This window comes from Leuciscus leuciscus, assembly GCF_965113295.1.
Source record: "Leuciscus leuciscus genome assembly, chromosome: 6".
Taxonomy (NCBI): Eukaryota; Metazoa; Chordata; class Actinopteri; order Cypriniformes; family Leuciscidae; genus Leuciscus; species Leuciscus leuciscus.
Genome location: NC_138730.1, coordinates 37,766,470 through 37,792,184, shown reverse-complemented (window position 1 = coordinate 37,792,184; position 25,715 = coordinate 37,766,470). Strand labels below are relative to the sequence as shown.

General features: G+C 38.7%; 2 protein-coding genes and 1 long non-coding RNA gene across 6 annotated transcripts in view; 1 reads left to right on the top strand and 2 right to left on the bottom strand.

Annotated features, from left to right (window-relative positions):
* Positions 1-25,715, bottom strand: part of LOC309501370 (uncharacterized protein) — a 220,324-nt gene that overhangs the window by 59,683 nt on the left and 134,926 nt on the right. The gene's annotated exons all lie outside the window — the stretch shown is intronic.
* The window catches only part of LOC309501540 (caspase a-like), a 105,427-nt gene that overhangs the window by 50,618 nt on the left and 29,094 nt on the right, over positions 1-25,715 (bottom strand). The window contains exon 2 of one of the 2 annotated variants that reach the window (XM_082173718.1): positions 3,918-3,955. In XM_082173718.1, the coding sequence (XP_082029844.1) occupies positions 3,918-3,955 (38 nt within the window). Of the gene's footprint in view, positions 1-3,028; positions 4,055-25,715 lie in introns of those variants that run through there. The other variant, XM_082173719.1, reaches the window with a different exon arrangement.
* LOC309501564 lies at positions 9,177-15,973 on the top strand. 3 transcript variants are annotated; one of them, XR_014206905.1, is made up of 3 exons: positions 9,177-9,934; positions 10,304-10,468; positions 14,988-15,973. It is a non-coding gene; the product is annotated as an uncharacterized lncRNA (long non-coding RNA). The 3 variants fall into 3 exon arrangements; XR_014206906.1 differs by having other exon boundaries at positions 10,304-11,961; XR_014206907.1 differs by lacking the exon at positions 14,988-15,973 and having other exon boundaries at positions 9,177-9,540; positions 9,871-9,934; positions 10,304-12,132.

Below are 25,715 nucleotides of genomic sequence, written 5' to 3'. Positions count from 1 at the left end.
TCCTTCATGCTATTTTGCAGGTTTAGAAAACAATTGCGCCACTAACCAGGAAAAAATAGTTTAAAGTCAGTGGCGCGTTGCGCATGTTATTCATATGCTATTTTAAGGGCGCATGCTTGGCCATAATCAATGTAGCGTGTGCACAACGCGCATACACTTTGATTCTACACAGAAGCAGCAGTTTTCATTTTTGCAAATCATACATTATTACGATAGATAGATAGATAGATAGATAGATAGACAATTTATTATAAAAGCATACATCTAGCTTACACATTTACCCAAATTATCATACGCCTGTTTAACCGAAGTTAATTTGGGTGGGTTTCTCCATTTCAATGTAACTTCTCTCTTTTACGGCCGTGACGAGAGCGTTGCTCTCCTTGGCTGTGAACCGCTCCTGGTGCGCGCCTGGCAAATCCGCCGTTACAATAGCAATCCGCTATGAAAAAAGCGCGTCTTCACAGGGAATGTGAGATGACGCTCTGATTGGTTTATTTCACGTTACGCCCAAACCACACCTATGAATAATGAAGCTACTTCAGACCAGAGCCATAGAGAGAGAGAGTTGCGACACTCTTTGATGTCGCCGCTATGGCTGTCACGTGGTTCATGTAAGCCCCAATAGTTCCAAAACGTACGCTGGCTGTCATGTTCTTCTATGGGACAGACAGCAGCGATTGCATTATTGAACGGTAAATATAAAATAAAACACACACCCAAGTACTTTTTCAGCTGTTATTGCATTATTGCATTTTGTTAATGTCAGTTTTGCATTTGGAGATAAGTTTTAAGCTATATTTTTGGAGGGAAAAGCTTAGTGTTCATGTTCGCATGGGTAGTAGCACTGGCTTTAGCGGCTCTAACTTAACTTTTCCATATCATTCATCTGATGATGGACGTCTCATGATATTTATTTTAGCACAACTGGGCTGTATTAGGCTATTGATTCCCGTGATTTTGCTTATAAATTTTGATTCAGCCATTAGCCTACCTTCGTGATCACGCAAAGAGGTCTGCCGTGGCGGTCCGTTCAGAATTCGCTTAGAAGCTAGCTCACTTCTTCTGATGAAAGTGGCCATCCCCCAGGACCACAACGTGAAACATGATCATGTTAAGACTAAGAATATTATTTTAAGATTAAGCCATACACATTATCAAAACTATAACAGATTAAAAACGAATTTAAGCATGGCTGATACAAATGAAGGTTTTCAAATAAAATATTTTTTATTAAACAATGACAGACAACAAAAATGTGTGCTTGTGTGTGTGAACAAGAAAAACAAAAACCAGGGGCAGGTGATCCATGAAACAGACAGGACTGGTGATGGCCATAACAATCCTAAAGGTCCAGCATTGTTCTCACAAGCCGCTTCACTCAAGACAATAATAACATAATGAAAAGTTAGTATATCCCAAAAAATTAAATTAAATAAAAGTTGCTATAAAGGTGGTAGCGATTCATTACCGAACTCTTAGCTGACGAAGTCGCGCTAGCTAACTAACGTTAGCTAGCAGGCAGTGCTTGAAAATTGGTTGAAACAACCAACATAAAATATAAATAATTACGCTGTGCATGTACAAATGAAGACCAGTATAAGCATCGCAAAGGGCCTCTGATACAATATAGACAGTTGACAATTCAAAAGAGGTCGATATTTCGGCAACTTAACTCTGGAACAACTCGACGCGCAGCAATGTAAGTGAATGGTGTCCAACGCCCAAATGACAGTGTTTGGAACTATTCCGATCTTCATATCCCGGAAGTAGGCGGTTAAAAGCGCCGCCATTATTTACAACGGAGGTCTATGGGAGTGTCGCAACTCTCTCTCTCTATGACTCTGCTTCAGACCAACCCATTTTAGATTTGCGCCTGGCGCAAGAGTCATTTATCCCGCCGGGAAAATAGCAACAGCGCCGAGACCCGCCCACAAAGTTACTTGCGCTTTGCGCTTGACACTTGCGTTTCAGATCGTTAAAATAGGGCCCCCCTTGGTCTCTCCCGCGCACTGTCGCTCGCTCGCGCAGTTCGTTTCGCTTTTGTCCAGTCCGGCGCCTCATATCGAAGATGTGTGGCGAGTGACTAGCCGCAGCCGCAGGTGTGTTGTTGTTGTGTGGAATCTGGTGCGCGGCATGGCGGCAGCCGGGTGGTGGGCGTACCCAAAACAAGGATAGGAAGCGGCAGCATTGCTGATACTTTTTTAGCTCAAAACAGACAGATTTCACGCAAAATAGGCAGAAATGACATGCATTGTGAACGTCAGACTTATAATCATTTTCGTTCCGTCTCGTCTCGTCAACGAAAACTCGAAAAGGTCTCGTCATGTTTTAGTCACCTTAGAGCCATTTTTAGCTAGTCATCGTCGCGTTATCGTCATAAAAAAAAGGTGCGTCAACGAAATCATTTCGTTATCGTCATCGTTGACGAAAACAACATTGGTTGGAAAGAAAATATATTTATAGGAACATTTCAGCAGGCTCAAGATTATTAATTCAGAGATCATTATTCATTGTTTTAATCAATTGGCAGCCATAAAACAGTGATAATCTGCATTCTCATGTATGTAGGTGCGCTGAACACTCTAACCGGAAACTCCTAACTAGAACGCGGAAGTAGTTATGCAAGTAGTCCATGTGACAACATTTTAGTTGTTTTCAATGTTTCAACAAAAGTGATTTAAAATCAGGCAGTGTAATATTTATTATTTTTTGGGTAAAATTTCAGCATTAACTGAGGGTGCAAACATGATGTTGAACTAACATCACATTGTAACATTGATTCTGATCATGGATTGTTTATTGCACCAAAAGTAATTTGAGAGGAACTTTAAATATATGTAAATTTCAAGTCACATGATGTTTATTGCACCAAAAGTAATTTGAGAGGAACTTTAAATATATGTAAATTTCAAGTCACATGATGTTTGTTAACATATAGACCACATGACATAATAATAACTGAATTTACACAAAAGATCCAGTTCAAAAGTTTACATGCTTGATTCTTAACAGTGTGTGTTGTTACCTGGATGATCAAAATCTGCAAACATTCACTGATGCTCAAGGCAACACAACCCATTAAGAGCCAGTGGGTGTAAGCCTTTTAACAGGATGTGACCATCTCAGATATATAATCAAGTGACCAAAAACTGACGAATTTGTGATCTTGAGACCCATGTTAAACAGAAGGCGGGAGGACCTCAAAGTGACAGCTTCCTAATATGAACGGGTAAAATAAAAGTAAAGAGTTGAAAAGAATAATCAAATGTGCTGCTAAACTATTATATAAATGACCAAAAACCAATTGGCATTCTAACCTAAATTCGAGGTTGTGATAAAATGGAGTCGAATAAGTTTAATTGGATAAAATTACTTTGCTACGTGGAAAAGACAGTAACGCGCAGAGACCTTCACCCGTTTTATTGGAAACCGCCATTGGACCAATAGACGGGCTTACACTTCTGGTTCAGTAGCTCTAAATAAATATGACCATCAATGTGAGAACTGCTCGGTCAAGATTCAAATTACACCTGTTTCAAAAAAAGAAAACCTTTTTAACTATTTCACCACTAATTAATGTATCAGCTTTTAAATTATGGATCTAAACTCTTATAGTGTTTTGTGTTATTCAGTTAGTCAGTGATTTATTTTAAGATCAATCAAAGTAGAGCTCTCATATTAAACAGACAGAATATAAGCCTACCTTTGGGTCTTTTCTTGTGTCTTTCAGTCGATTCATGCTTTCCAAATTCTGAGATAGTGGGCCACTTAATAAGGAGAGAAGAGTGTTGAGCAGTTCATTAACATGGAGCAAACAGATGCACACAACATTAGTTGAAAATCAAAAGTCCTTCTTAGTTCACCAAGGTCTCATTATAACAAATACACATAATAGGAAATTCCTCATCACTTACATGAGCATATGAATGTTTTTCCACCCTTCTGTCTGGCCCTGCTTGAAAAGAACTAGTTAGAGCTTGTGACAACTGGAATAATGTCAGGTACAATCCCAGATAGCAAGGTAACATTGATACAATGCTGAATTTTCATCCAAAATATTATCTTGGTTGAGACTGACATTTCAATGTTTGGATCCTACAAAAGCACAATGTCTCTAGTAATTTGCATATGTAATTAATTTCATGTTGATATATATTTTTAAATATTGTGCTATCACAAAAATTTTTATCCTGGGGATGATGGAGGGGCACAAGGAGAACCCCTACATATAGTGCATATCGCCAACTATTTGGTGGTTGTGCAATAATTTTTCTATCTTTTCGTTTAATAATCTTTAAACACTGTGACTTAAGAACTATATAGTTTGTTTAATGCTAATTATATAATTTAAAAAAAAACTGATTAATCTAAAAAACAGTCTGTGCTTGCTAAGATGGAGCTTGCTTTAACATGCTGTAAAGGTTTATTTTTTATGTTTAGTCATTTTGTTACCACATTTCTTGAAGGGTAAGATAAATCATATACAGTATATATATATGAACATTGAAAATATATGAACATATAAATATATGAACATATATATGAACATATATGAACATATAAAAATACATTATAGCATAGAAAACATTACAGCATAAATGACACCCCTGATTTAGTAGAAATAATTTAGTGCCCGATGCTTATTTTTCTGGTAGAGACCTCATAATCTGACGTCCTTTTAGGACACTGAGTTCCTTAGTACAGACACAAACACAGCAGCAAATGACAATGTTCATCAAAAATCAAAGAAGTTCTTCCAAGAAGAAGCGCTCACTTTAAAAAGTCAGAATATGAGCCTACCTTCAAGTATGGGGATTTTAAACGAAGCATCCCGCCATAATGATAATAAACTGCGCGCCTTAATAAACAGAGAAATAATTTGTGTTTCACAGTATCATTGTAACAAACACACATTATAGGAAATTCCTCATCACTTACAGAAGATAACTGAGGTTTCACCCTTCTGTCTGGCCCTGCATGAAATGAATTTGTTAGAGCTCATGTCAGCTGGAATAATGTAACACAATACAATTTATTAGTTCTTTATTAGTGTTTTATTAGGTCTCTATAAGATTATTTTTTTTACACAATTTCTTATAGCAGGGAACTTTTATGGGTAAAGATAATCAAAGATTAATCTGAGAAACCATACCTTCTGGCCACTTAATCTGAAGAGGTAAAAAGGGTTCTGAAGGGCTATATGACAAACTAAAACTCTGCTCTGTTCTCCTTTATTAACACACTTCCTTTCATTTTAAACTCAGCTCAACAAATGACAGGGACAACTGAGTTATATACAGTAACTGTGTAGGCTATTTAACTACATATTCCTGTCAATTCCTAAGGGAATCTTACTTTTAGAAATCTATATTTCAATATTTGCGGTAACATTAGCAGGCAGCACAACATTAGCAGTAAAATCTTTCTGTGGATCGCTCTTTGAATATGACTTTATTACAGTATCAAAGGCAATACATAAAGGGATAGTTCACCCCAAAATGAAAACTCTGTCATCATTTACTCTCATTTACCCTGATATTGTTCCAAATCCATAAGATTAAGATAAATAAATAAATAAATAAAAATAAATTAAGACAGTTATACCGTTATCAGAACATATTGAAGTAGATCCAGCTCTCATGGATCAATCAATCAATCAATCAAATTTATTTATATAGCACAAATCAGACATCAAAGCAATTCAATGTGCTTTACAAAGAAAAATAATAAAAAACACAGACACAAGAAAAATGAAAAAGATTTAAAAGATGGGATAAAAAAAAAGGCATAAGAAACTGTAAGGCTGAACAGTAGCTATGTTTAAGAGCTCAGTTATAAGCAAGTGAAAAAAGAAATGTTTTTAACTTGGATTTAAAAATCAACACATTTGGGGCGCATCTAAGATCATCTGGTAGTTTGTTCCAGTCATGTACAGCAGAGACGCTAAACGCAGCTTCTCCATGTTTTGTTCTAACTCTTTGCTCCACTAGCTGACCTGAGTTCATTGATCTAAGAGTCCTGCTTGGTTTATATTTTTCAAACATTTCAGAAATGTACTCAGGTCCTAAACAATTCAGCGCTTTATAGACTAAAAGCATCACTTTAAAAACTATTATATAACTGATTGGGAGCCAATGCAAAGTTTTAAGAACCGGAGTAATGTAGTCCTGGTTAATAATCTAGCAGCAGCATTCTGAATGAGCTGCAGCTGCTTTACAGTCTTTTTCGGAAGTCCGGTAAAATACGCTGATTTCACGCAGCCGCCATTTTGAAATCGAAAGTGAGGCTCCGGTGGGAAGAACCCCGGAAGTAACGATAAACAACAATGCCTTGGATTACCAACCTGAAGCTGCTGCCGCGATTTACACTATTGGATGTTAATATCCAATATAGGATATGTATATAGTTCATTCCTGCTTCTTTTTTTACATTCTGAATTATATATAAAAAAAATTATTTTATTTATAAATTAATTTCACTGTATATAGTCTAAAGTATGAAAGAAATGTATGTACATTTTTAGAATTGACAACATCATTAAACACAACAATACGCCATCGCATTCACGACTCTCCTGTGATTAAAGGCGACACTTCCGGTTTTCTTCCCACCGGAGCCTCGCTTTCGATTTCGAAATAACGGCTGCGTGAAATCAGCGTATACGCCATTACAGTAGTCAACCCTACTAGAGATAAAAGCATGGATGAGCTTCTCTAGGTCTTTTTGAGGTACCAAGCCTTTGATTCTAGATATATTTTTCAAATGATAGAACACTGTAAACCCAGATTTTGATTCAACTCAAAGAGATTGAGTTCATATTACTTAAATGTGTCTAATTTATTGACATTACTTGTTAATTCTGATTAAGCTGAACTTTTTCTTGTCCTTTCTTATTGTAATTGAGTTTTTAAGTCCAATCAGTAGTTTCTACTCAAACAGAGTTTGTATTACTTAAAGCTGCCGTCGGCAACATTTTTTTGATCATATTCAGTGTAATCGACACTATAATCCGACAGAACAACATAAATAAGGTGGTTTTAGAAAAAAACCCGAGCTTCTAACTCCACCTGGAGCGTGTTATTTGTTTTGCAAAAATCCAGCGCCCCCTATTCATCAGGTCCAATCAGCGCAGGGGGGTGTGAGATCTGACTGTCAATCACAGGTCGTGCACACGCCACAGATCCCCCCTCACTCGCGCACGTTAATATCACATGCACACGCCACGCCTGAAGTTCGCCTGGAGATTGCATGAAGCGTGATGGCGGAGAGAAAATCTACTAACAAGCTTCCAATTCCTCGGTTATTGCTATCTATGGATAGATTAGCCAGGGCAGCCTACCTCCGAGTCCATGGTGTTGACAGATGCTGAAGAGACGGACGCGTTCACAGAAAATCAGGTACACACGCACAGTGACGCACTGACGAGCACGACCTCGATGGGAGGGTGCTCGCTGGTAGTGGGGAGGGGCATGATGAGAGTTGTAAACATTCAAAATTTTGGCTAATCGACCCAATCTGCCAGACTTGCCGACGGCAGCTTTAAACATGTGTAATTTTTTTACATTAATTATGAATTCTGAGTAAACTGCACTTTTTAATGGCCTATCTTATTGTAATTATGTGTTTGAGCTCAAACAACTTAAAATCACCAAGTTTTGCCTGTCCAACGGTAAGTTCAGAGGGTCAAAAACAAAATACGAAATCGCGAATTATTTTCCAGATGGAGTCATGGGTAAGTTCGTGATTTCTGGACGTTATTATTGTGTCCACTGTAGCCTGACCCTTTACTGTAAATTTACAGCGAATTTCCTACAGAATTGTACTGTATTTCCATAATACAGAATTAGGCTGTATCTTTTACAGAACAGCTGTAAATATATAGCACATTTCTGTTTTCAACCCGATAAATTCGTAATACAGAATTATGCTGTATCTTTTACACAACAGCTGTAAATATACAGCACAATTCTGTTTTCAACCCGATAAATTCGTAATACAGTATCATACTGTAAAGGTATTGCATTGTGGGATTGATTTCTTTCTTTCGCGCTCAATTCAGTTCAAATGTGACGCAAGCAGACAGTAGCTACTACAGGCAAACTTGATTTGTCAGCGGGATTCAAATGAACAGAATAATCATTCCTGTCATCCATAGACTGTAAAAAATATGGACAAAGCGTCTGTGACGTCACCCATAGACTTCTGAAGAACGATTTTGAGGCCGTTTATGGGGGGTATGGGCGGCGCCATATTTCAATACAAATGTTCAGAAAGGATAACTTACAGGTATGATGTGTTGTGTCAGATCATGGCCGAGACGTCACATTTCAGGAATTCCACTCGGCGCAGCCTATGCTCGTTGTCAGCTGTCAATCAAGCTGTCAATCGCGCCCTTATTTGTCATACATTTTATATCTAAATACGATCTAAACTAACGAGTTAGAAAAAAATTCACCCCCTCACAGTTGTCAGGCACTCGGAACCTATCGAAAAATACAATAAAAGTCCATGGGACCAACCTGTAAAAACATGAATTTATGCTGTGAAAACGGACATTTTAACAGGGGGGTGTATGGACATTTGCTCCCTTTTGGGACCTTCCCCTAGCGGATTTTCGATGTATTGCAGTTTTTCGCACTTCCGGGTAGGCTTCATTTTTCAGATTAGAATGTTGCCGCTTGCTGTCATCAAGATAAACAGTGTCTGCGAATATGTGAGCAATTTTTAAGCTTTTGTGAGCTTCGGTTCGTGTTTCAAACATTAGTTGCCTGTGACGCAGCAGAAAATGGACGACATTAAAAAATGGACGACATTAACGTTAAAGCCACACCGCGGAACTTTTGCGGGCGCTAGGGGCGCTAGACCTGTAACTTTCACGTCTAGCGCCCCTAGAGGCCACAAGCGCCGCAGCACTGTCGCAAAAGTCTGCTCCATGAGTATATCAGAGCCTATGGTCACGTGATGGCCGTAAAGCGATACGTTCTCCAGGTCACATGACCTGGCCAACGACGGTCCGTCTTCTCCAAACTTACATAGGCGGTATTTCAAGAGGGCAGCCCCGCTCGGAGCATTAATAGTGTCAAACGCTGTATATTGGCCTGAGGAATCATTTGAAATAACTTGTATGCGTCAACTCTTTAGGTCACAAAGTCCACGGTGTGGCTTTAACGTTACATGAAGATGGATGGAAGAATAATCTGAATAATCTAATCGCGACTGTGACGATAAATGGGATTTAGAGTTTGAGAAGATGGAAAATTGTTCAACTGAGTGATACGGTAAGCCAGTATATATTTTTTTGCGTTCGCATTTCTACATTGTTTCCACGTATTTGGTTTGATTTTGCGAACGCGGTTTACTACCGTGGCCGCGCAAGCATTCACTGACTCTGTTCACCTGTTTACCAAGTAGCTAACGTTAACTTCGACATTTCACATAATAGGCAACATTTACCATGTTATTTGCATGACGTGCTTTTGATATATATATATTTATTTAGTTTCAGGCTTTGTAATCTGATGACGGTCCAGTGCTAATGTAAGTGCTTTTAAGTAGTGTTACAGTTATAGTCTATCTATGTGTTAAAAAAAAAAATGCTGTCAGTTCTGTGATCGTGCTTTTGAATCGTTGTCAGAATTTTGCTAGCACAAGAAAATCCATGTTCCTAATGTTGTTTTTAAATGTAGTATTCCTGATTGCCATGCCATGGTCCTACAACTACTCCCACAATTCAAAGAGAAGTTAGACGGTGTTATCCTTCAAGCAGATAAGTAGAGATTATTCAACAAATCTCATTAATCTGTAATATGTTTTATGTTTTGGTTCTGTTGATCATGGTTGTGCTGTCCTTTTTAAAAATTGTTTCAGGAATTTGCAACGCTGATGTCCAGCAATCTACATTTGCCAGAGAGTCCACACTTTATATTGCTTGGTATGTAAACATTGGGTAGTTTTAACCTAAAATGAAAAGCCATCATTTACTCACCCCACTGCAAAATATGTTTTTATTAGTGTTTTTTTTTTCTTGTTTCCAGTGAAGCATTTAATAGACAAGTAAAAATTGTCTTGTTTTCTGAAAGAATAAGTCAAAATTAAGTGAGTTTATGCTTAAAACAAGCAAAATAATATGCCAGTGCGTTTTAACATTCTAACCCTAATCAATTTTAATGTTTAGGTGAAAAATTGTATTCATAGAACTATGAATGGACAACTACATCGAACCACAGTGAAACCCACAATAGTTGTTTTAATTATTAATATTATTTATTACATTTTTTATTTTATTTTTTTTTAATTACAGGTCAATCTCTAAGCGACCAGTGTTGGATATTACGTTTGGAAGGTCAAGGTGTGTGTGAAAGGATCACAGCCTAACTTCATCACTGGCCTGGCAGCGCAGTTTGCCTCCTCCTATAACTTCAGCTTGCAGTACCAGGAAGAGGCAGCACCTTGAGTTTGTTCAGAGGTTAGTCATTAGCATATTTGCCATTCATATAAATATTAGACTGAATTGTGACTTGTCTTGACAGTATTTATTAAGCTGACTACTGGTATAAACAATATGGCCATGGTTTCCATACTGGGCTTAGCTTAAGCCAGGTCTAGGCCTTAATAAAATTAGGGTATTTAAGCAGCTTTTATAAAAATGTCTAATAAAAAAAAAAACATTACTGGTGTGCATCTTGAGACAAAACAGTGGCAGTCACATATTTTAAGATATGTCAGTGCAAGTTGTTTTCAGTTAAATGATTAGTGAAAATTCTGTCATTAATTACACACCCTCATGTCGTTCCAAACCTGTAAGACCTTCGTTCATCTTCAGAACACAAATTAAGATATTTTTGATGAAATCTGAGAGGTTTCTGAACCACCCATAGACAGCAACGTCTTTACAACTTTCAAGGCCCAGAAAGGTAGTGAAAACATCGTTTAAATAATCCATGTAACTACAGTGGTGCAACCTTAATATTATGAAGCGACGAGAATACCTTTTGTGCACAAAAACAAAATAACGACATTATTCAACAATCTCTACTCTTTCACGTCATTCTCCTATGCTGTTGACGTAGTGTAAACAGTGTCAAGTCACCTTCATTTATACAGTGCTTTTAACAATATAGATTGTTTCAAAGCAGCTTTACAGTGATAATAGGAAAGTACAGTAACATAGATTGTTTAGGCTTTACAGCATCTCTAGAATAAATTTATTAGATCGACTATTTTTTACTGTCAAAATGCCGGCGGACATAGCTTCAGTGAGTTGTTCAAAATCTTTCTTTTTAGTAAACTCTGTGTACACAAACAATGTTCTCAATGCTGGAGTTCAATTTGACCGAAAACGAAAATACGGTCAAACTTAAAAGTGGCGTTTCCATCCTAATTATGCTTTTAAATGAAAGTTTGCCTCAGGTAGATTAACAAAGAGAGGTTGCATTTTGGCAAGAGTTATCCTTTAATGCGTTCCGGCCCACTCATCCGCACAAAACAGTGCCTGGTGGCTCGAGAACGCAAACCCAGATTTCAAGGTGCAAGCCTTGAAAAAAAGCCAGTGCAGCACTTCTGGGTTCTACGTCAGAACGTAGGCTTATTATTGTCCGACTCTGGTCGTGTGTGATGACCCAGGAGCTAGCCAATAGTGAGCCTGCGTTCTGATGTAGAACCCATAAGCGCTGCACTGTTTACACTACGTCAACAGTGTAGGAGAATGACATGGAAAAGAAGAGATTATTCAACAATGTCGTTATTTTGGGGTTATTTTGCGCACAAAAAGTATTCTCGTTACTTCATAATATTAAGGTTGAACCACTGTCGTTATATGTACTATTTACCGATGTTTTTACCACCTTTCTGGGCTTTGACAGTTGCAATGACATTGATGTCAATGGAGGGACAGAAACCTCCCAGATTTCATCAAAAATATCTTAATTTGTGTTCCGAAGATGAACGAAAGTCTTAAGGGTGAGTAATAATGACAGAATTTTCATTTTTGGGTGCAAACATGCAGTTTAGTCTGGTAAACGTCATGTTTCACATTATCATGTAGTCATGTATGCAATTCACATTGCGAGGCTTGCAATTAAGGTTAAATTATTTCTGTCACAAAGGTTTGGGCTGGATTCTGGCAATGTGTGCTCTATATAAACTGAGAGTCTATGGCTACGTTCACACTGCAGGCTGAAACGACCCAATTCCGATTTTTTTGCCCCTATGCGACCTGTATCTGATCTTTTCATGACAGTCTGAACGACACAGATCCGATCTTTTCAAATGCGACCCAGGCCACTTGGGTATGTGGTCCCAAATCCGATACATATCCGATCTTTTCAAATGCGACTTCAGTCTGAACGGCCAGGTCGCATTTATCCGACCCGCACGTCATTGATACGCGAAAAACGTCATAATCCTGCGTTGAAGTAGTCGTCGGTTTGAAAACGGACTGCATATTCGTCGAGCTGAGGTAAATCTGCCGAACGGGTCGACCTCGACGAGCCCGTTAATAAAAAAAAAAAAAAAAAAGCCCACGGCCATTATACGTTATGTTAACTTATTTGTGCTGAATCTGATATTAGATAGGTCAGCGGCTGCTGTCTGGCTCTTGTGTAACGGTCGCTGCGCGCGCTCGTGTGTGTGTGTGTGTGTGTGTGAGAGAGAGAATCACAGTTAAAGTTTAGCTACTTCCGCAAACAAAAAGTGACGTTGTTGACCGTTGAGTACTCTTCTGCGCATGCGAGTCACTTCTGGGTCATTTCACGTTCACACAGGAGATCACAAAAGGTCGCATTTAATTGGAAATGTGAACGGCCTTGCAAAAAAATCGAATTTTTTCAAAAAATCGGAATTGAGCATTAAGCCCTGCAGTGTGAACGTAGCCTATGACTGCCTTTACACTGATACTCTGATGGGACCTGATGAGGGGATGATATTGGCTACGTTCACACTGCAGGCTGAAATGACCCAATTCCGATTTTTTTGCCCCTATGCGACCTGTATCTGATCTTTTCATGACAGTCTGAACGACACAGATCCGATCTTTTCAAATGCGACCCAGGCCACTTGGGTATGTGGTCCAAATCCGATACGTATCCGATCTTTTGAAATGCGACTTCAGTCTGAACGGCCAGGTCGCATGTATCCGACCCGCACGTAGGGATGGGACGGTATGAAAATTACATATCACGATTATAGTGACCAAAATTACCGTGATTATCAATATTATCACGGTTTTGTTAAAACGAGATGAAAGTGTTCCAAAAGAACTGATGCTCACACTAAAAACAGTTTAATATTTGAAAATCAACAAACAACAAATAAAACAGCAGCTCTATGCACTTTTTTAAGCAAGATTATATTCTGTGGCATTTCCTTCCTTATAATGACCGTCGTCAATAGCAACGCATTATAACGGCGCACATCCATGTATCGCAACGGACGCGCTCTCTCATTTCATTCAAATTCAACTTGCCGTCTTGCGTCTCCGTTTTTGGACGATTGTTTTGTACGTTGTACAAAATGGATTTATAAACAGGTAAGATTTAAAACAATCTCATTTCAATATGTCCCCGTAATTGTGTGATAAAAAAAAAAAATCGGTGTAATAAGTGTAGATAGTCTTTTCTTCGCGGAAGCTTCACGTTTATTTCAAGTGATTGAGATGCAATATTTCAACTCAAAACAACATTTTGTGCCCAATTATTTCCCAGACGTAGTTTTGGTATTGAAGTCAAAGTTGCCTTGCGTTCGCTATAAACAGTGGGTGATGGTCACACAAGACGACTCGGCAGATTTGAAGTGTTTCTCCCCTATTGTAGAGAGCATCCTCGATTAAGTTTCACTCAGGACTTTTGTAAATGCCAAAATATGACCACACCTCAGATTTGGTCCTCTTAAAAGGGAAAAATCTCCAGAGCACGGCCACTGCCTTCCGCCATTCCTTCTCGAAAAAAAAACCCAACATTGCGCGCTGCGTCAGACTGTTGCTGGCTGGACAGGATTTACAGTGAGTTATTAAAATCGCGATAATCAAACACGGTTTTAATGATAATTAAAATTTTAACGATAATACTAACCGTCAGTACATTTTATCGTGGTTTATAGTGAAACCGGTAATCGTCCCATCCCTACCCGCACGTCATTGATACGCGACAAACGTCATAAGTCTGCGTTGAAGTAGTCGTCGGTTTGAAAACAGACTGCATATTCTTCGAGCTGAGGTAAATCTGCCGAACGGGTCGACCTCGACGAGCCCGTTAATTAAAAAAATAAAATAAAAGCCCACGGCCACCATCATTATATATCCAATGTGAATAAGAGTAGACTAACGTTATGTTAACTTATTTGTGCTGATATTAGATAGGTCAGCGGCTGCTGTCTGGCTCTTGTGTAACGGTCGCTGCGCGCGCGTGTGGTGTGTGTGTGAGTGAATCACAGTTAGTTAAAGTTTAGCTACTTCCGCAAACAACAAGTGACGTCGTTGACCGTTGAGTACTCTTTTGCGCATGCGGGTCACTTCTGGGTCATTTCACGTTCACACAGGAGATCACAAAAGGTCGCATCTAATTGGAAATGTGAACGGCCTTGCAAAAAAATCGAATTTTTTCAAAAAATCGGAATTGAGCATTAAGCCCTGCAGTGTGAACGCAGCCATTGTTAATGAGCTGGGTGATGAGTAGACAAAAGTTGTAGAATAAACCTTTAAATCTGGCAACCCCACCTCCAAAAGTTTAGTTAGTTGACAGTGCACATGTAAACAGACACATTGAGTTGATGTATTTTAACCAGGGCAGAAAAAAAATCAGTTATTGATCACAACATCCAACATTGCATTTTTTTTTTTCATGTTGTTTAGTTTTATCCAAAAAAATTAGTCGTTAAAACGATATCTGGTTTTTATTTACACATCTTTTGTGCTGTCTCTCTCTGTCAAAATATATAAACTCAGTCCATAATATTTCATTGTTTTTTTTTCTTTCTTTTCTGCCTTTTAGACGCTTTCTTGAAATCAATCCTGAACGTGGATCAAAAACAAAGAAAGGACAAGTAACTTCAAAGAAAACTGGCCAAGTTGTGCAAAAAAAAGAACACCACTGTAAGCCTACAGGTTTCCTCACTTCTGCAAAAACTTGAAGACTTTGAATGGGATTTCGTTTGCACTTTTATGGACTTCAAAACAGAAACAGCAATTCACTGCCATTATAAAGCTTGGAAGAGCCAGGACATTTATAATAGAACTCCAATTGTATTCGTCTGAAAGAAGAATGTCATATAGACCTAGGATGACTTGAGGGTGAGTAAATCATGTGCTAATTTAAAATTTTTGGGTGAACTATCCCTTTAATTAAGCGCTTAGTGTTACCTGTTTGTTGTTAAAGTGTTAAAATTGCATTTTATGTAAAAAAAAATTCAGCCAACATGTTCACAGAAGGCAATTTTCTGATCTTTGCTTTTAACCAAAATAAATGTTTTAAAACCCAGAAAATGTTGTTTTCTTTTTCCTAGTGTGACTACTCTTATGAAACCTTAACGTATAATATTTTAATTATGTAATTATAAAAGCAGCATTCCCTGTAAAATACAATTTATTGCTGTAGACAAGTTTAATATTGTAAAAGTATGTGGTATATACTGTATTTGGTAATTACAGTGGAGTACTGTAAATGCTTTTTACTGTACTAGTGCTGTAAAAATTGGTAATGGAGTAATGCTTACTTAACAAGCTGAGTTAAATAAATGTGTGGGGAATGATTGTTTGTTTAAACTAAGTATCTTCAGTTACTGTAACTCGGTTATAAGTACATTCAACTTAAATGTTATATTCCATTCCATTATGGGCTTAAGTACATTGAACGTAGTCCACTTCACTTATTCAACTAATGCTTCATTACTTAAAAATTTTAAGGCAACGAGTTACCTTGGTTTTTTTTAAGTAAATTCTACTTATCCGGGTTTACAGTGAATGCTGTTTTGGTGACCGCTCTGATATGACTGTTAAATGTGAGATCTTCCCTGGTTTTAAAGGCCCGAGAAACTAATTATTTAATAATACTTGTTCTTTTATGTTTGTTGTCAAACACAATAACCTCAGTTTTATCTTGGTTTAGTTGTAAAAAATTTAGATTCATCCAGGTTTTTATTTGCTCTATACAGTGGCACAAAGAATCTATTGAACTGTTATCATCTGAATTAAGGGCCATATATATATATTTGAGTATCATCAGCGTAACTATGGTAATTAATGTTATTGTTCTGTAGGATCTGGCCTAAAGGTAACATATAGAGATTAAACAGAAGCGGTTCAAGAACTGATCCCTGTGGAACTCCGCATGTCATGCCCACCCTATCAGATTCAGAATTTCCAATGGTAACAAAGTAACTCCGACCATACAGATAAGATCTGAACCAATCAAGGACTGTCCCAAAGACTCCTACCCAATTTTCAAGCCTATCTATAAAAGTTCTATGATCTACAGTGTCAAACGCTGCACTGAGATCTAATAGAACCAGAACTGTTATTTTATCAGAATCAGTATTCAGCCGTATATCATTTGAAACTTTAATTAGGGCAGTTTCAGTACTATGTTGTGGTCGAAAACCTGACTGAAATTTATCTAAAAGACCACTTGAAGTCACAAACACATTTAGTTGAATAAAAACAGCCTTCTAAATAATCTTGGCTATAAAAGGGAGATTTGAAATAGGTCTATAGTTGTTCATTATAGATGCATCCATTGTTCTCTTTTTTAATATGGGCTTAATGGCAGCGTTTTTTATTAAGGACGTTGGAAAAATGCCTGATTGCAAAGAACTATTGACTATTTGGTGCAGATCTGCTTTGAAAAAAAACAAAAAAATTGTTTTAAAAAAGGCTGAAGGCAGTATGTCTAGACAGCACGTGGAAGATTTAAGATGTCTAACTATTTCTTCTAGGACTTTTTGATCATTACATTAAAATGTGACATAGTAACCAAGTGTAACGGTCACCAGCTGGAGTGCCCTTGAGAGCCACCAGAGGGCACTCCACACCGGACTATCATATTTACTCACAGACTACAATTCCCATCCTGCATCTACCTGGACTGATTACTTCATACACCTGCACCTCATTCACACACACATAAAAGCCACTTCAACACTCCACTTCTCTGCGAAGTATTGCATTGCCCCGGCGTACAATCTCTGAGCGGTTTCCCTGTGTTTGCTGAACTGTTACTGACCTTGGATTGTTTATACTGACTTCTGATTCTTCTGCTACCTGTCTCGACCCGGATTGTTCATTGGACTGTGATTCCTGCCGCCTGCCTCGACCCTTGCCTGTTATCTGTTTCTGCTTTGAGATTATCTTCATTGTTCTGATTGCCCCTGATTTACCCTGCCTGTTGATTATTCTAATAAAGCTGCAAATGGATCTTACTGCGTCCTCCACTTCGTAACACCAAGTTATGTCTTGGTGGTTGAAATGACGGTATGAATCAGTGTTAGATTGTATAGTACTGATAATCTGTCTAATATTTTCACAAAAAAAACAGGCAAATTCATTACATTTCATAGTGGATGTAAATTCTGATGCTATTTGCTGTATTGGATTTGTAAGCTTTACCAACCATGATAAATAGAGTGCGGGTATTATTAATACTATTATTAATCATTTCCGATATATGTTGCTGTCTGGCCCTGCATAACTCATTATTGAAATTGCCAAGGCTATGTTTATAGATGTCATAGTGAATTTGTAGTTTAGTTTTCCGCCACTTGCATTCTGCTTTCCTACATTCTCTTTTAAGGGTGTTTACTACCATGGTGGTTCTCCATGGTGATTTCTGTTTGCTCATATTTCTCTTTACCTTTACCGGTGCAACACGATCGATGACATTCAATATTTTAGCATTAAAATTATCCAGGAGTGCATCAACTGGGGATCTGGCTATAGCTTCTATAAACTGAGCATTGGTACTCTCATTAATGTACCTTTTCTTAATAGAAACAGAGTTTACTGGCAAATTAAGGGTAGTAAACGATTAAAAAAAGACACAGAAATGATCAGACAGGGCAAAATCTTTAACCATAACAGATGAAATATCAAGACCTTTAGAAATAACCAGATCTAAAATATGACCATGAGTATGTGTACGCTCTTTCACATGTTGAGTGAGATCAAAAGTGTCTAGAAGTGCAAAAAGTTATTTGGCATTATTATCTGCACTATTATCTATATGAACGTTAAAATCCCCTGTAATAATAAACAGCTTAAAATCAACCGATATAATAGAGAGTAATTCAGCAAAATCATCAAAATTAGCAGAGTATCGCGGTGGTCTGTAAATCGTTCAAAACAGAACTTTGGGAGTACCCTTCAATGTAAAACAAGATATTCAAATGAAGAAAAATAACCTAATTTATTTTCTTTACACTGATATGTATCCTTAAATAAGGCAGCCACCCCTCCTCCTTTCCTACCATTTCGACACATAGGGCCCTATCTTGCACCCAGTGCAAGTGACTTTGTACACTGACGCATGTATCATTCCTATTTTGCACCCGCGCAAAGCGGACTTTTCCCTCCACAGAAGCACGTCGGTAAGTTAGGAAATACACTTGCGCTCCCGGGGGCGGTTCAGCGCAAAGAGGAGGCGTGTTCCGGCGCAAACGTTCCTTCTTGCTATTTTGCAGGTTAAGAAAACAATTGCGCCACTAACCAGGAAAAAATTGTTTAAAGTCAGTGGCGCGTTGCGCATGTTATTCATATGCTATTTTAAGGGCGCATGCTTGGCCATAATCAATGTAGCGTGTGCACAACGCGCATACACTTTGATTCTCTCATCTACACAGAAGCAGCAGTTTTCATTTTTGCAAATCATACATTATTACGATAGATAGATAGATAGATAGATAGATAGATAGATAGATAGACAATTTATTATAAAAGCATACATCTAGCTTACACATTTACCCAAATTATCATACGCCTGTTTAACCGAAGTTAATTTGGGTGGGTTTCTCCATTTCAATGTAACTTCTCTCTTTTACGGCCGTGACGAGAGCGTTGCTCTCCTTGGCTGTGAACCGCTCCTGGTGCGCGCCTGGCAAATCCGCCGTTACAATAGAGCTCGGGCGTAGATGTTATGGAATGGTGCATTGTGGGTAACGGCGGCCATTTTAGAGGCACCGCAAAAGCCTGTTTATAAGATATTAGCGTAGCCGGCCGGTATCCAGAAAGAGTTATGGACCGTGACACAAAAAAGTTGGCTATACCATATACGGACAAACTTCATAATGAAGCCAAACAACGCTACTTTAAAAAAAAGTTGATTATAGGCGGAATCGATCCCTATGAACAAAGCCTGGAGTAATATGAAAACTTACCAAGCCTCAGTTTCCCTGATATTTTCTCCTATCCAGGGCCGGATTAACAATTTCATGTGCCCTCGGCACCCGAAACAACATTCACACACACACACATTTTAATTGTTTATTAATAAACAAGTGGGGGGGGTTTTTGTCAGTCGGCTGCAAAGATGAGGTTGACGACTGGCGATCTTCGCTGTAGTGAACACGCCAGAGAGAAATGCACATTGCATACGGATTAACGTACATATTAAGCAGAGAGCTGTCTGTTTTCTTTCGTTTTGAATTGTTTGTTTAAAAGTACTAGTAGACATTTCTATATAGATATATTTATTAAAATACAAATTAATGCAAAACGAAATTCACTTTAAAGAAAGGCTTTGTGCTTTCTGTTTGAAGTCTCTGCTCCGATCAATTTAAAAACTTGTCACTGGAGGCTCACTTGCATTTCACAAATGAATGAGTGCAAGATCTGCAGATCTACAAAGTAAACGCGGAGAAAACAATCGTTCGCACCGTTAACCAAGCATCAGTGGTGACACAGACACACACACTTGTCAAATTCTGTGAGCTACGAAGCTTGTCTATGCGGGTTTGTTACACTTCAGGAGTAATTTATCATACGTGCAATAATCCACTGTTTTCGTCCGGTAGCTGCTAGTATATTGACGACCAGTGGCGACCCAAGCCATCCGACGAAAATAGGGAAAACTAATATGATTTATGAGGCGTTTGCCCTGTCGATCATGAGACCGATTACAGCAGTTCACAATACAGCAATACTGAACCATTTTCCAAAAAATAACCTAAATTAATGACCAAATGATCAACGTTACCTACTGCCTACTATACAGTACATCTACTTCCGTACCGTGATTCCCACAATGCATTGCGGCGTGACGCAACGATCCCGAACTCTATAGCAATCCGCTATGGAAAAAGCGCATCTGCTCTTAAAGGGAATGTGAGATGACGCTCTGATTGGTTTATTTCACGTTACGCCCAAACCACACCTATGAATAATGAAGCTACTTCAGACCAACCCATTTTAGATTTGCGCCTGGCGCAAGAGTCATTTATCCCGCCGGGAAAATAGCAAAAGCGCCGAGACCCGCCCACAAAGTTACTTGCGCTTTGCGCTTGACACTTGCGTTTCAGATCGTTAAAATAGGGCCCATAGTCATAGAGCCAAATTTTTCAGGAGCTGTCTCATTAAGGATAGTAGCACTACAGTCCTCTGTAAGCCACGATTCAGTGAGAAACATGAAATCTAAGTTATAGGATGATATAATATAATTTACCAAGAATTATTTGTTGGCAAGGGATCTGATGTTAAGTTAGGCCAATTTAATAGGTATAATAGGGGATCCTAAACTAGTAGGTTGACGTAGTACAGTTAACAGATTAGCCAGGTTTATTTTATTAGTTGCAGGCTCATCATGATTCCTTCTATTTCCAATCAACACAGGAATAGAGATACTGGGTCCTAGCTTGTACTCAACACAATCAACATAGCTATTTTCACAATGGCAGGGACCCGGAACACATCACTTAGTGCTTTTTGTGCTCTGTGGAATTAGAGGCCAAGATGGTTGACGATGTGGCAGTTGTCCAAGCACTCGTTTTGAACAGTGGGGTGAGGTGGGACATAGAGAAAGTTGAGCTCTGCTCTCTTTGGTTAGAACTAGCTCCCTGATAGATGAGTGTGGTGGAGGAAAGGAGGGTGTATGTGATAATTGCGGGGGATCTGAATGAGGAACTGGAAGAACTGGGATGAGTGAGTGGATACTCTACCTATGAATACTGTCCTTCATGCTTAACTTATTGGGGAATGGCATCCCAATATCGTGACTTATGTTAGCACCAAGTAAATGGCACCCCATGATGTTTGGATGTACCCCATCCGATCTAAAACGGTCCTTACAGTTCCAAAAAATATTAAAATTGTCAATAAACCTTATCCCATGGTTGAGGCAAGTCGATGTCAGCCATGTATTCAGCCCAAGGAGTCTGCTAAAAGATTCAATTCCTTTCCCCACGGTTGAAAAAAACTTGTTGAAGCTTATTTATTTCCTTCAGTAGCATAGAGAAATCCTTTTATAGGATCTCAGATCCAGTTTTCCTTTGAATGTCAAAAGACCCAGTGTGGATAATAATCTGCATGTTGCTTGGATATGTGGAGAGAATAATTGGTAGCATTTCTGTTAGCTCTCTAACCGATGTATCAGTCATTGTTAGATTTTCAGTCTTTGCCATTCTGATCTGTTTGGTTAGATCATCCCCAATCAGGATCGTATCTAACTTATCAGCCGTAAAGTTAGCAAAGTTTCTTCTTTCCCCGGTACTATCAGTAGTTTTAGGGCCATGTCTTGGATTTTGTTTGGCCCTAATACAAGTACTGTAGTTAGCATCCCTAGGTTAATTTACAGACAGTTCATTCTGAGTCAAAGGTTCGTACCTATTTTGTAGTGCAAGTTCAGGCGGTGATCTGAGGACGGGTGCTCTCATTCTTGATTTCCCGTTCGACTTGCCCCTGCGTCGCACAACATCAGACCAGGTCCCCGCTGGAGTTGACACCTTCGGTCTAGCCCCGTTGCTGAGCCAACAAGACGAGCCTTCTGGCCTTACGGTAGCATGTTTTGCTATATTAGCATTAGCATTTGTTGGTACACCTACTAAATAGGACACATTGTCCGACCGGAGGAACACTCTGGAGATTAGATCTTCTAGGCGGTTAATCCGTTCCTCCAACAGCTGTTTTAGCTCCTCCATCATAGAAAATCTTCTTGTAGTGTCCAGCTCGTTTCACAGCGGCGGAGAATTGTTTAAGCAAAGTGTTCCCAAAAATCCTCGGGCAGCACCACTCTCTCGTAGGCTCAGCGATGGTCTTGTATGTCTCTTTGTTCTTCAGGATCTTCAGTGTGTTTCATTCAGCAGGGTTCTGGATGTCAATTATAATGGGCCTACAGCAAGTCAAATACTTTAACAAAACATTCAGGCATCTCCAGAAGGAATGCATGTTCACACAATAAAAAAAAAAGGTTTTACGTAACCATAATAATTATTTTTTTATATATATTTCAGTCATAGATGAGAACCAGTAACCACATATTAAATTATAGGCATATCTATCTATATTTATTTAGATCAATATCAGACTTTGATTACTAGTTTTTGTTTATGCTAACTCACAAGTAAATAAATACAACACCCATGGATCTTCCTCAACTGTCGTAAGTTTTGGTTTTTCTTGCAATGGCCAATATTACATTTACTTATACTGACACCATACCGGCACACACTCAGCATCATGCAAAAATAAAGGTTTACAGTAACGGATGCTACTGTTAATGCATCATTCGCAGTGACAGATTTATTCTGTGACTTTCCTATAATGGGCAGTTTGCCTGATCAACAACATACAATAGCACTGGTATTACACAACATTCAGTGGCGCATACCACTCAAATACAGATGTGCCACTAACTGACTACATATTTGAAAAATATTAACAATTTGTAAAGACGATTAATTTATATTATTTTTTTTATTTTAAATCACTAAATTAGGCTATTTATTTAACATTTTGTGTCACACATCAGCTGCTCAACTCATATGTCACATGCTACTAGCACCACAACATGGCGACATGTCCCACGATAATGTCAGTGGCACGTCACAAGTTCTAGTGGTGCATACCATTATCCACTGGCTCATACCAATGGAAACCAGTGTTCTGACGATTTGTGCTACCAGCATAATATTCATGTGGTTTGAGGCTTTATTAACATCCATACGTTAATATCTACCCTGTTCTTGAGCACCAAGAACCTTACCCTTAATAACTTTCTTATCTGTTTGGTAACCATGGCAATTTCAGTTAGGATCTCATTTAGGACAAAAGCTATTACAGAATGACATTTCTTAAGTGCCTAATCTTATTTTAACTATGGATAACTAGGGTAAAGGCTATTACAGAGGCATCCTAACTCGACAAAAAATCCTAAAAACTGTCTTAGGACAACTTAACTGGTGTCCTAACTTCAAAATTATTTGAAAGTCAACTGCAACGTCATGCGTCATGCGTTCATGACATCAAGGCTAGATTATTGTAATGCTATTATGGGTGGTTGCACTGCACTCTTAATAAACAAACTACAGCTGGTCCAAAACGCAGCAGCTTGAGTTCTTACCAGAACCAGGAAGTATGACCATATTAGCCCGGTTCTGTCAACAATGCATTGGCTCCCTATTAAACATCGTATACATTTTAAATATTGCTGATCACTTACAAAGCACTAAATGGTTTAGCTTTGCAGTACTTGAGCGAGCTCTTAACGCATTGTAGTCCTTCACGTCTATTGCGATCTCAAAATTTCGGCCAGTTGATAATACCTAGAATATCAAAATCGACTGCTGGTGGTAGATCCTTTTCCTATTTAGCACAAAAACTTTGGAACAATCTTCCTAACATTGTCCGGGAAGCAGACACACTCTGTCAGTTCAAATCTATACTAAAAACACATTTCTTTGGCCTAGCATACACATAACACATTATAGACTTCTATAATTCAATGTTAGGCTGCATAGTTTAGGTCAGCCGGAACCGGGAACACTACCCATAAATCCTGATGTAGAAAAGACGGGACATGACAAAGTTTTGGTATGGTCAAATTCATCAACAGTTTTAGCAAGCCTACAGTCATTCTATTCAAAAAGGCATCAAGATATTCTGTTTGAAGTACTCCAGTCACTAACAAGAATAGTAAATCAAGGAAGACAGGTCAAATTTATTTGGGTTCCACGACATGCAGGGATAAGGGGGAATGAAATGGCAGATAGATTAGCAAAAAGGGCGTTAACAAAAGGAAATATAGAAATGCAAGTATTAGCAAAGCAGAGGTTAAAAGTGTGATATGGGAGAAAATAAATCAAAAGTGGCAAGAAAGGTGGGATAGAGAGGAGAAAGGGAGACACTTAATGATGTTTTATTAAAGTTCGGGAGGAGCACGTTCAGATAATTAACACAAGTGGAGAGCACTCAGCAATCAATGGTAAGAGGTATATACGGACTTCCGGTTATGGCGGCAAGGTGAGCAGACGCGTTTTCCTCGTGCTCAATTGCTTTTCAATAAATCCTGCAAAATATTCCAGAGAGAGGTCATATAAGGAGACAAAATTGTAAGCATAAGAGTAAACTACTTCAAACATGCCAAAAAAAGCGGCTAAGGAGAAGAAAACGATAGAGAGCTGTGAGGATGCAGGCCAGGAGCTAGCTGAAGGGGAGCCATGCTCACCGGAGCAGGCACATGCTGATGTTTCCGCGGACGCCGAACAAGTCATAAACATGGATAATCCATCAACAAAGGGCCTCATGCTTGCCATAACCTCATTCAAACAAGACTTTAACACAAAAATTGACGGTGTACTGACGGAAATAAGAATTGTCCAAACGGACGTTAAAGACTGTAGTGGGCGTATCATGGAAGCCGAAATGCGGATATCTACGGCAGAAGACGAGATACAAACCCTGAAAGAAACTATCGAAAAACTTGAGAGCAAGACAAAAAACCTCAATAACAAAGTCGAAGACTTAGAAGGGAGGAGTAGACGTAATAACCTGCGTGTACTGGGCATACCCGAGAAAGTAGAAGGCAATGATACCTGTTCCTTTATGGAAAAGTGGATAGCGGATACTCTGAAGATAACGCCACCGGTTTTGGAGAGAGTGCACCGGATAACAGCGAGCCAAAGTTCCACCACGTATCCGAGAACCATCATCATCAAGTGTTTAAACTACAAGGACAGAGAAAACATCTTGAAAGCTGCGCAGCAGAGGAGCTACGACGGCGTGAGGAAGCGGTTACGGGAACTCGGTCTGGACAAGCACCGGGTAATATACCCCGCACGGCTCCTGTTGACCAATGATGACCGCACTGTCGTCTTCAATACACCAGCGGACGTGAACAAGTACATCAAGAAACTGGAGCCAGTGACTGAGGATGACTAAATTAAGTGTGTTTTGATGAGAACTCTTATTAAGCTTACAATCTCTTTAGAAATGGCTGCTGGAAACTAAGAGGTATGTAGGGCCTAATTCTGCTGGAAAATTGACACTGTACTACTTACAGACTTGATTCTTTTAAAATACTAGTATAAAGTATTAATAAGCTTTGTTTAAAGCTATATTTTCTTTTGGTTTTTCTTTTGGTTTCTTCTTAAAGTGCAATTAGGTGCTTCTTACGTGAGTGTTGAAAAGTACGTGCATGTAGTATGGCGCACATTTTATTTTTAGTTGATAGATAAACTAGCTTATCTGGAATATTTTTTGTACATAGACAATTGAGCTGAGTTTTGGTTTACAGGAGAATAGT